This window comes from Gymnoscopelus microlampas (assembly GCF_963454915.1).
Source record: "Gymnoscopelus microlampas genome assembly, chromosome: 22".
Taxonomy (NCBI): Eukaryota; Metazoa; Chordata; class Actinopteri; order Myctophiformes; family Myctophidae; genus Gymnoscopelus; species Gymnoscopelus microlampas.
The window spans coordinates 28027631-28040551 of record NC_139959.1 but is presented as its reverse complement, the minus strand read 5'-3'; the positions used below and the strand labels follow the sequence as shown (position 1 = coordinate 28040551).

Here is a 12921-nt window from a genome sequence, read left to right as displayed (position 1 = left end):
AAATGATGCAACACGTAAATGCAGTGCTTTCGTTATAGGGTACATATATTGTCTTTGCTGCCTGTGCCTGTGCTTACATGTGAACCAAACTGCTAGTTCCTGGTGCATGTACATGACTAATAAACCTGTATCCATATTAAAGCCATTCAAATGAAAGAGAAAAACCAACGGAAAATTGTCTGAATTGCAGCTGCAAGGTTTTCCACGGCTGCAGCTATGCAAGCAACGGCTGTTTGTATTTCTCACACCAGTGATTTCTCCTTCCCTTGGGAATTGATTTATCTAACCTTTGTGCTGATAGCGACAGTAAAACCTAAAAACGACTGTGTAAAGCTCTGCGTCCCTGGCAGGCTGCAGCTCTTTTATCTGTGTTAAAGACAATAGGCTGGGTTATGGCCCAGTGTTAGTCTAGTCGTGTAGATTCCAACCGTTGCATTGGATTTCATGGGTCAGAGGCATCTCTATCACGGTTTTCTGGGAGGCAGGTATTTGTATTGACAGTGCATTTCGTCGCTGTCGGGCTGAAACCTTATCTCCATATTTCATCTTTCTTTTTTCGTTTGTTTTGTAAATCAATGCCCTACTTCGTCGTACAACAAGAGGGTCACGCAAAGGCAGCGAAAATAGCCTATCTACAAGCTCAAAACGGGTCGCATCGCGACAAAGCCTATATTATGCACCATGATAGACTGAACATAAACCATTAAGTTTAGATAAATACAGGCTGTGAGGTTAGCACATGGATCTCCAACCTACTCCGTATCTCTGGCTTAACTGGTATAAACGCAGGATATTGAGGTAAGATTGTGCAGGGAAATATGTGGAAACGGACCTCGACTCCAGAGGCTGTGATTTGCAGCTTCGAATACCGGTTCATACATGCAAAGGGAGGTTGCAGAGCTCTGTGCGTGTGTGTCTGCGTGCATGTCATCACCGTCAGCAGTTCTCATGGCTGATTTGTTTGTAGTCACAAGCTCAGAGCAAAAAGGGTCACACATTCACAATATGGTCACAATGCAAGCAGTCATAAACAAACACACAGTCAGATCATTCCCTTAAATTCAGCATGAACCGATCAAATCAACCCAAGTACAATATCCAGATTATCAACAAACTATCCGACTCTAAGAGAACAAACAAGATTTTCTTAATCACTTTCTCCTGCATGTACACTGTGTTCCTAAGAGAGATAGGCCTATCCAATATTTTGGCATCACATGGTTCTCCCTCCTTAAAGTGTACTGTTGTTCACTTAGAGTCCTCCAGATAACACAATTATTTCTTAAAGCAGTTCCCAACCTTCTCTGGATCAGATGTTAAGTGGTCAGATTTCATGCATTTTCAGGCATGTTGTTTTAATGATCAATCAATCGATTGTGTTCCAGATTGGACCAATATACTTGTCTTTAAGTTCCTATTTATTACAATAAAAACTGATGTTTCAAGGATTTAATTAAAGACAACATACCATGAAGCTTTCTTTTCTTTTTTTATTAATGTTATATTATGATTAAAATCTTAGTGTTTCGCAAATCATTTGGGGGGCCCACTTGCAATATCCTCACGTCCCACTATTGGGCCCCGGCCCACAGGTTGAGAATCGTCTGTCTTAAAGCTAGTCTGAGAACAATGACCTATGAGAGATTTTCACATCAATCTGTCTGTTTCCTTCACAGGGTCCAGGCAAGGTGCCCAGGTCTCTTGACACTGGAATGCCAATTAGAGAAGCCCAATGAAGGGGTTAAAGGGTCGCCCCTAATCACTTGAGTAAATAACCTAAATGCAAACACTCAAAGTAGTACAAATCTCTCTCTTCACCAGCTTGGCACATGTGTCTAAAGCTAATGGGGCCCTTCTTATATAGCATTGGATGGAGTGGTGGAGTACCTGGAGTCACCTGGGCTTTAGAAGAACCTACTGACCAATGATCAGTCAGTGGTGGTGGTGGTGGACAATAATTAACCCATTCAATCCGAGAAAACATCTGTGTCATTTTAGATGTTCTTTGGCTATTAAAAAATATCTATTTCAAGCTACGAGCTTGTAGATTGTGAAAATGTGTGCAAATATTTACAAAATGTCTTCTAAATCCTACAGTTTTCAGAAAAACTTTATGTTGCTAGAATATCAGTGGTTCTAAAACTTTTTCATGTCAAGGACCCCCACAATTATAAGTATTTGGCCACCGACCCCGTCAAAATATGTTCTTCCAGGGACCCCCCCCAAGCAAAGATTTGAGATTTGAGTTAAAAAATACAATATATGCATTCAAAGATTTGCACAAAATGTTCCAAGATTTTTCAAAAAATGGCAGATCTACAAGCTCGTAGCGCTGCACTTGGTGCCGCGCTATGAGCTTGTAGATTTTACAAAATAATGGTTATAGCTCAAATCTAAAATGACACAGATGCATTCCCGCATTGAATGGGTTAAGTACATTTACTTGAGTACTGTACTTAACGGCATAATGGTGTATGTAACTTTGCCCTGTGTTTACATAACAGATCAATGATTTACATTTTTTCCCATCATTTCCCACTATACCAGCAGTTATTAGCCACTGGAGTAGTGCGGTGGTGCATACCTGCAGAAACACCTTGCTCTCTCACTGTATTTTGGTGTTTTTGTCACCGATTGTTTTGCTTTCACCAAAACATCCCAGTCTACAAAAACAAACAGTGAAAACACCAAAATACTACTACTATTAAGCACACATCGATGTGCTTCAGAGATTAAAACAGGGTTTCCTTCTCCCCTTCCCGGGTACTGAGACAAAGCCCCTTTGAGCGATTTGTGTTTTCATGGTGCCTTTTGACACCATAAATTATTGTATGTCTGCGTGTTTATGTTGTGTAGGTTTAGTGTTTTTGTTTAGTGTTTTGTTTGCTATTACTCACTACCCCAAACTCGTCTTGTACTTATGTTTTTTCAAGTGGTATCGCTATGAATATAGAAGTAAATATTACATGTGTGTGCTTCAGGTGGGCATCAATAATGACCAATTTTATTCTTACTATGTAGCTGCAAAATTAAACTTTACTCCAAGCTTATGGCTAACTTAAACATAATATCCTGGAATGTTAGAGGCTTGGGCCAGTCCATCAAGCGCAGAACAGTTCTAACACATCTTAAAAAAAATAAAGCCTCTATAGCTTTATTACAGGAAACTCATTTGACTTCAATAGAGCATTTAAAACTCAAACAGGGCTGGGTTGGGCAAGTTTTCTCCTCCTCATTTACATCTAACAGTAGAGGAGTCGCTATTCTTATTGATAAACAAATTCCCTTCATATTTGAAAACCAAATACTCGACTCAGAGGGCAGATACATTTTAATCACTGGTTCACTGTTTGGCCAACATATGACATTGTTAAATGTATACGCACCTAATGAGGACTGTCCTGAGTTTATGGCTGAGATGATTACACTGTTTACTTATCACTGTAAAGGTGTGGGTTTAATAGCTGGAGATCTTAATCTGATTATGGATCCCTCTGCTGACAAGGCACCTCCTGCACCGCTGAGATCAAGATCCTCCACAGCCCTTAATGGTCTGTGTGAGGAGGTCGGTCTCATCGATGTATGGAGAGAGATTAATCCCAACTCTAGGAATTACACCTTCTTTTCGAATCCACACAAATCTTTTTCGAGATTAGATTATTTTTTGATTCCAAGCAGCATTGTCCACTTGGTATCAAAATGTGACATAGGACAGATTATTATCTCAGATCATGCTCCCATTTTTCTTGACATTAAGCTGACACATCCCAAGCCCCAAACTAAAAGCTGGAAGTTTAATACATCTCTACTAACCGACATTGAGTTTGACTCATATTTTAAAAAAATAGTTAAGGATTTCTATAATGATAACAAGCACTCAGAGGTGACTGCAGCCATTTTATGGGATGCAGCCAAAGCCACTTTTCGAGGCTACATAATTTCATTTGCTTCATTTAAAAAAAAGGAGTCTCAAAAGGCCAGGACGCAATTAGAGAACCAAGTAAAACATTTAGAAGCAATTCATAAATATAACCCTTCAGATGTAAATTGGAAGGCTTTTTCAGCAGCCAAAACTAAGCTGGAACTAGATTATGTCAATGACACCAAAAAGTTATTGTTGTTTTCTAGACAAAAACATTATGAATTTAATAATAGAATAGGAAAATTGCTGTCATATCAACTTAAAAAAGAACACACAGAACGTCAGATTAAAGCAATTAGGACACATAATCATGTAATCTCGTATGACCCAGTTGAGATCAACGACACGTTTTTTACTTTTTTTAATAATCTTTATCAAGCGCACACTCCCCCAGCTAGTGAAAGTATCGATTCCTTTTTACAATCTGCTAAGCTACCTAAAGTCTCTGCTGATGACCGTGTCCTTTTAAATGATTCTTTCTCATCTGAAGAAGTTTATGACATCATTAAATCTATGGCCGTTGGGAAATGTCCTGGCCTTGATGGATTCCCAGTAGAATTCTACATACATTTCTGGTCTGAATTACAACCACTTTTTATGCCCATGGTAAAGGAATTTGTTGACTGTAATATTATGCCAGGCTCCATGAAAGAGGCTGGTATTACACTTATTAAAAAAAAGGATAAAGACATGCACGAATGTTACAGTTTCACTTCTGAACGCTGACTACAAAATCCTCGCTAAGCTTTTAGCCAAACGATTAGATTATGTTCTCCCATCATTGATAAAAAACGACCAGACAGGCTTTGTTAAAGGCCGTCATGGTGCAGATAACATACGCCGCTTGGTTAATATAATTGATCATGTTGGCAAATATGGTGGCGAGTCCGCAATAATATCGCTCGATGGAGAAAAAGCCTTTGATCGGGTGGATTGGAGCTTTCTCCTCTCCACCCTGGCGCATCTCAATCTTGGCTCTAGGTTTATAAATTGTATAAAAACATTATACACTTCACCAACCGCACAAGTTTTTACAAACGGCTATCTTTCAAAAAAGATTAAGCTAGCAAGAGGGACTAGGCAAGGCTGTCCACTATCTGGATCTTTGTACGCTCTCGTGGCTGAATCTTTTGCCCAAACAGTCCGATTAAATTCTAATACTAAAGGCATATTAGCTGGAAATTTAGAACATAAGATTTCGTTATATGCTGATGACACTTTATTAGACCAGTCAATTCCTAACTTACTATCAGTAATTAACTTATACGGCTCGATTTCTGGCTATAAAATAAATGCATCAAAATCTACTCTCTGTCCACTTACCCTCATTGATGATGAAAGACTTAATAGCTTATCCCCTTTTAAACATACAAAAGAAGGCTTTACTTATCTTGGTGTCTTTATTTCCCCTGTACTGGACAATTTATTTAAATGTAACTATACACCTCTTGCACAAAAACTTAAAGAGGATATGGATTTATGGACTAACTTACCCCTCACACTTGTAGGTCGAATTAATGTGGTCAAAATGAACTTATTACCAAGACTAAATTACTTATTTCAGTCGCTACCCTGTCCTATCCCATTAATTTTCTTTAAGAATTTAAACGCAGAAATTTCAAAGTTTCTTTGGAACCACAAAAAAGTACGTGTCTCTTTGACCACTTTATGCAAACCGTATAGGGAAGGGGGTCTAGCCCTGCCAAATTTTGAATTATATTATTGGTCTGCTCAAATTAAACGAATGGCTGAATGGTTTCTGGATTCGGAAGATTCTCTTTGGAAACCAATAGAGTCCCACTTTAGTAATCCAATTCCGCTGAAATCTCTTCCATTCATAAATAAGAATTTGGCAGGGCTTAACAAATCCTTTATTATTGACGGTGTTTTATCCGTTTGGCCTAGCTGCAAGAAGTATTGTAAACTTCCCAAGAATATATCTGTTCTCTCACCCGTTTCTCATAACCCGGACCTACCGGCAGGTCTAAGTGAGATCGGTTTACAGAGGTGGACTAATAAGGGCGTTAACAATCTGGGTTGTCTATTCAGAAACACAGACTTGAAATCCTTTTCAGAGATTAAGGAGGAATATGGTTTGTCCACTACAAGCTTCTTTCAGTATTTACAATTGAGACATTGAGACATTTTTTACAATCACAGATTCAGAGAAATATTTTTAGGTTTCAAATAGACGAGATAGAACTATTTTTTAGTAATGAATCTATGCTAAAACTCACTTCAAAGATCTATAAAGTTCTCAATAGTAGAGTGACCTCATCCTTCTTACCTCTGAGAAGGATATGGGAAAAAGATTTAAACATAACTATAGATCAAGAAGCATGGACAATGGTATGTGCAAAGGTAAATCTACCTTCACTCTCTCCTAGAGTGTTGGAGCATAATTATAAGTTCATTTTCAAAACATTTCTAACCCCAGTTTGTTTAAACAAGATGTCCCAGGAGTATTCACCCTTATGCAACAGATGTAAATTAACTCTGGGTACATATTCACATATGTTCTGGTTCTGTTCCAAAATCAAACCATTTTGGGAAACAATCCACGCCTTAATCGAAATCATTTTTAAATGTAAACTGAGGAAATCTCCTCTTTTGTATCTTTTAGGAGTTGACCTAAATGTAATCATGAGCTCTCCACATAGGAAATTGTTTGATGTATTTAGATTTCTGGCAAAAAAATGTATTCTAATTTTATGGAAGACCGATAATATCCCAAATGAACATATGTGGATGACCCAAATAATGTCGCTGTTACCACTGGAGAGGCTTAAATATGAAATACAAGATAAGACAGAGGGGTTTCTGGAGGTATGGTCTCCCTTTCTGGACTTCATGGAAGAGAGTCAGTGATTCAGACCGGTCCAAGATATTTATTTAGGTTGCTTTGATGAAAGAATAACAGACACCCCACCCTCTTTTGCGCACACACATACCCCTTACTTCTGAAGCTTTACCACTTGATACTTTTTATTTTTTACCTTTTGTTTTATTGTTCTTGTTCCCTGTCTTACACTTATGATTTTCTGTACGCTCACTGTTTTGTATGTAGGTCTGTCTGAGTCTGTTGTGGTCTGTTGTTGCAGTCTTGTTGTTATTGTAGTCTGCTGTCTAAATGTAAACCCGAAAATTGCAAAAATAAATGATTATTAAAAAAAAAGAAAACACCAAAATACAGTGAGAGAGGGCAGTGTGTTCTTGCAGGTAAACACCACCACATGACTTCCACTCCGCTACATTTCAAATAGAAATATTGTACTTTTCTAGGAAGGGACTCAAACTTACAAAAATACATTATGAACTAACCACTTGTGCCCCATTTCAAATATAGTGAAATTAGCCGATCTAAAAGCTCACAACGCGTTGCGGTGGGACGCATTGTGAGCTTGTAGATCTGCTATTTTCTTTCTTTCAATCATGTTATTGTCATTGTTCACAAAAACAAAAAAAAGTGCTCATTTCTGATTTATTTATTTTTTCACTTTTGGGGAATGGTCAAAATTTCAATACAGCAATGCATTGATCATAATCAAGTATTTTGAATACTTGAGTAAATACTTTGTCCACCACTGGCAAAGAACACATTTTCTCGATGATTGCTCGGTCTGTCCTCATGAAGAAAATAATGGACTAGCCTATTCACTGTTCTTTTAGAAACAGACTCACGCACTCATGTCATGGGGTGATGATGATTACGCATTCAAAGAACTCAGACCTACTTTAACACAATGCAAAAGGGAAGAGCTGTTTAGATACAATAATTGCCCAACCATGTGGACGGAGGATGTAGCCAGACTGAACGGCACAAAGGCAAACCAGCTGCTGTGTGTGACTCCAACATGCCCAACCTCTTCCTAAATTGTGCATTTATGTAGCTGCTTTACAATGCAAAGAAAACCTTTTAGGCTTTGTAAAACAAAAGTTGTACAGGGCAGATATGACAACATACATAATTTCATTTAAAAAAAATGGTGGAAATAGACTATCTACAAGCTCAAAACGTGTCGCATCGTGGCGCGTTTTGAGCTTGTAGATCTGCCATTTCCTCTATTTTTGAAAATTTTGAAAATATATAAACAGCTTTCAACATGTAAACGATTATGCAAAAAAATATTGCGATTAACTCAAATAATTGCGATTAGGCGAGTATGTAATAATTGTGACAGCCCTACTGAAACAGTCGTCTGACTGTTCCATCAATAATTGAGTTGATGCTGATGTTGTTGAAGGCCTGGTGGACGGACACCACACTCCAGAGAGCCAGGAGCTGTCCTAACTGCTCACACCCAGGGAAGTCTACTCTCCCTGGATGGGAGGAGGCCGGGAAGGCCTCCACTCCTTGGAGCTATTCCAGTTGTTAGCCACATGAACCGTGGCATCCCTATTCTGGGCATGCCATTAATATGTGAACTTTCTGTAAACATTCTCAGCAAAAATCACTAGCTCACGATGCATCACAAGCTTGTAGATCAGCCATTTGATGTGCAACGAAGTATAAAGGATTCCACTTCACCCATTTTCAACCTATCTTCATATAATTGGTCCTCAATGCTCATTTTAATATAGTACCATTTATGTCTAGTCACCCTGTGTCTCAGAGGAGGGCTGTGGACAGTTCAGAAACCTGCCTACTAGTGACATCATCGGTAGGCAAGGTTTCAAACTTCTTCTTATTAATGCAAGAACAATGGCTTCTATTTCAGCATGCCAACTTTCCAGGGAGAGAAAGGATGTAGTTTCTCCATTAGCTTGGAATCTCCATTGATGATGTCATTGGTAGGCAGGTTTCTAAACTGTCCAGACAGCCGACCCAGAGTGAGCACATAGATATTGTGCCATCTAATAATGAACATGAAGACCAATCATATGATATGGTTGAAAATGTGTGACATATTTTATTTAACCCATTAAGACCGGGAAAACATCTGTGTCGTTTTTAGATGGGGGTGGGGGGGGGGGGGGGGTCCCTGGAACAAAACATTTTGAGATGGGGTCCACAGCCATATCTAAAATGTTTTCTAAATCCTAACAGTATGTTGCTATGCATGCTGCAGCAACAGTTCACATTCAGTGACCGACACACTTTAAGGTGTTTTTAGCCAACTACCAATTACGGTCTCTCCTATATTTGAATACTGGGTCCTGATTGGTCACCCCAGACTTCGGGTGCAGGAAATGGATTCACAACGGAGCGGTGCCAGAGCCCAAATTTTTTTTTTGCACTGGCAGATTCGTCTGGTTCCAGGCTAGACCTTGGGGGGGTTCCAAATGGACCCCTACAGGTCTGTAACTCAGAGAGCATATCAAATGAAATCAATGAAACGTTTGAGAATCACTGCTTTAGACTGTAGCATTTACAGGGCCACCCTGAGGATGTTAATCATAAGTGTTGAGTCACATTGAGTCATGCTGTTGGTCATTTCCTATTCAGGCCCCGGGGGACTGTTGAGGAATGGACACCCCACCACCCAGCGACATCCATCACATTCCTACTCTAACACACACACACACACACACAGACCTTTGTTGATCCAAGGAGGGAACTTTAACACACACACACACACACACACACACACACACACACACACACACACACACACACACGCGCGCACGCAGCCACCCACACACACACACAGGCATGATGACGACAGCTCAGAATCCTGCATCTTGTCATGCCTTCCTCAGCAGACTCATTGAGAAAGCCTTCTGGACTTGGCAGGGGAATGGAAACAGCTATGTACACAACGCACGCACACACACACACACCCGCGCACGAGCGCACACACACACACACGTTCAAGCACAATGACTTCAACACCAGCTCACCAGAAAATGTGAGATAAAATATATAATGATCTAATGCTCATTATAATATACAGTAGTACCATTTTGTCTATTCGGTCTGTGTGTCAGAGCAGGGCTGTGGACAATTCAGAAACCTGCCTACCGAGTGACATCATCGGTAGGCAGGTTTGGTCATTTCAGACTAGATTTCTAACTTTTTTTAAATTATTGTATTTTTTATTATGGAAGTCGAAGAACAACATTAGCTTCCATATTTCAACATGCTAAACTTCCAGGACGAGAAAGGTTGTAGCCTACTTTCTATTAGCTCGACTTTCTATTAGCTCGGAATCCCCATCAATGATGTCATTGGTAAGGCAGGTTTCTAAACCGTCTACAGCCCACCAATGAGACACAGTTTCGAGAAGACAGAAATGTTGGCATAATTATAATGAGCATTAGTGAGCAGCTTGATATCGAGGTGGAAACCTCATGTGCCCAAAACTGTTTCAAAATGAGCAGATCTACAAGCTCAAAACACGTCGCATCGTGCCACGTTTTGAGCTTGCATATCTGCTACTTTTTATGCTTTTGTGTATGTAGTATGATCAAGTAAGGCATTCATTTACAAAATAAACAATAAAATATGGAGAGAAGTGGTTTCTGCCTGACAGTAACAATATGAAGATTAGGTTGACAATGGAATAGATCCTTTGAGAAAATTACCCTCTGAAAGGGTGACTGACTCCTACTCCAACACCTTTTAATGTTTACTATCATAGCCTGGGGCTGCTGCAACGTAGGCTATAGACCGTTTACAAGGAACAAATCAAAGTCTGCAATATCAACACTTGTCAGTCAGTCGTCATCATTGCTGTGCAGCAGACAGTCATGCAAGAAACACAACCCAAGAGAAGGAAGAGAGAGAGGGTGTTCCACACACCACACACCAACAGTGGTTCTCAAAAGAGGGGTCCAGCCAGGGACCCCCCACCCCCCAGGGGTCCTTGAGGTGCTTCCAGTCGGGTCCCCAGTTAAATGAGTTAGGATCAGAAGTGATATGAATGTAGCATGCATTGTGATCTTATAAATCTGCTATTTTCTAAAATATATTGAAAAAACTATATCAATATTTTGGAAACATTTTAATGACACAAATCTTGTTGGGGTGGGGGTGGGGGGGGGGCAGGCCGGGTCCTTGGGGGGGGGTTCCAGGGGGTCCCCAACAAAATGTGTTACTACAGCATCACAATTATTTGAACCCCTTTATCCATATTTTATACGTTGGCTATTCAAAATTAGCAGAGCTACTACAAGCTCGCAGCGCATTACTTCGTGCCGCGCTGCAAGCTTATACATATATCTGCTATATTTTTTGGGGGTTGAAAAATGTTTGATGTTTGAAAAGATGTTTGAAAGATTTTGTATCATTTTGAACTTGATAACACAAATCTCACAAAACATCTTCAGATGGGGGCGGGGGGGGTCCAAATGCATATCAATAGGCTCTATTCACAGCAGCCATATTATGAAGAAATACACAGGTGTTACCAATGATACTAATGAAGGCTCCGTTCCATTCTGGTCAAACAGAGTCAGGGTGCTGATGTTGTGCATGATGGCTCACTGGAAACACTCTGCTACACCAGTGGGTCTAAAGTTGGGGTCCAGGGACCCGCCTCATGGGCTTCCAAATGGCCCCTTACGGGTGTGTAACTCTGAGTGTACAAATGGAACCAAATGGACCCGTAAGGGTCCATATTTGGTTCCATTTGTACACTCTCAGAGTTATGGGGGTCGTGGAAACCACTGTGCTACACTAAATGGAACAGAGGGGGGTCCTTACATTAAAATGAGAGAACCACCCCAGTAGGCTACTATACTGTACGCCCGGTGTGTTCGCCGTTTCCTCCTACCGTCTATGTTCTCTCTGTCGCTGATGTGCTGGAGGTTGCAGCCGGTGTCCTCCCTGCCGAGGTCCACCTCTGGCCGGTAGGGCTCCAGCCTGGAGTGGTTGTTCCTCCGGTGTTTGGGACTGGACGACACACAGCAGGAGGTCGTGTTCCCCATGGTTCACTGTTCAGTGGTTTATTATAGTAGTCTACTGTAGTAGTAACCCTGTCTGTCTGTCTGTCTGTCTGTCTGGCTGAGCTACGACCGTCCACAAGCTGAAAAACAGGGGCGGTAACGCGGATAGGCAAAGCGAGGAGGGTCGGACCTCAAATATCAGCCCCGGGTGTCCGTTCTCTCTACATTGATTACACGCCCGTCTCCTCCGGAACAAACCGCTGAGCCATTAAAATAGTAGACTATCTACGCTGTAGGTAGGGCTGGTAGATCTGTTAGAGCAGCCCACTACTACTCCACTACTACCTCCTCCGCCCCTGTGACAGTTGTACTGGCGGACGCAGATAGAGCGTCCCTTATAATTAAACTACTCTCACTCACTGACTGTCTCCAGCAAAACGTCTCATTCGGATTCTTCTCACTTTGAACGCGACAGTTACTTTTCGTGCAAATCGCTACATTGTTGCAGAATCAGACTAGACGGCACGGCCGATAGCGCTGTGTGTGATGTTGAGAAAGGTTCCGGTTCAAGTGGGTGGTAACAAACATGCAGTGATGGAAGAAGTACTCACATGTTTTACTTGAGTAAAAGTATCGATACTATTACCACCATGTCGAAATACTCTGTTACAAGTAAAAGTCCGGTACTTGAATAAAAGTACAAAAGTATTGGAAATAGGACATACTCAAGTAAAGTACAAATACCTCAAAATTGTAAGTACAGTACTTGAGTACATGTACTTAGTTACTTTACACAACACCACTGCAAACATGTAATCAAAGCACACACACTGTTGATAAACTGTTAGACAGGGGCAACTTTCTCAAATATAGGGGTTGAGTTTAATTGAACTGAACGATTTGATCAGGTACACCATTTTTTATAATTTGATAAAATAATCGATCAATATGCAAACGTTTTTACAAATGTAAAAAGAAAATACAGCGAAAATTGTCGATCTACAAGCTCACAACCTGGTGAATGTGAGCTTGTAGATCGGCTATTTTCAATATTCGATGCTGTGATTAATCAATAAAAAAAAAGTAACCGATAGAATAATCGATCACTACAAAAATGACCTTGCTATTTTCAAACATGTCATTAAGGGTCCCCAACTATGTATTTGGCCACG

At 40.4% G+C, this 12921-nt stretch overlaps 1 protein-coding gene across 1 annotated transcript in view; it reads right to left on the bottom strand.

The window, feature by feature from the left end:
• The window catches only part of ccny (cyclin Y), a 76395-nt gene extending 64128 nt beyond the window's left edge, over positions 1–12267 (bottom strand). Inside the window, exon 1 of the mRNA XM_084048973.1 lies at positions 11638–12267. Within this exon, the coding sequence (XP_083905099.1) occupies positions 11638–11791 (154 nt within the window). The 5' untranslated portion in view covers positions 11792–12267. The remainder of the gene's footprint in view (positions 1–11637) is intronic.
• Positions 12268–12921: the final 654 nt, after the last annotated feature.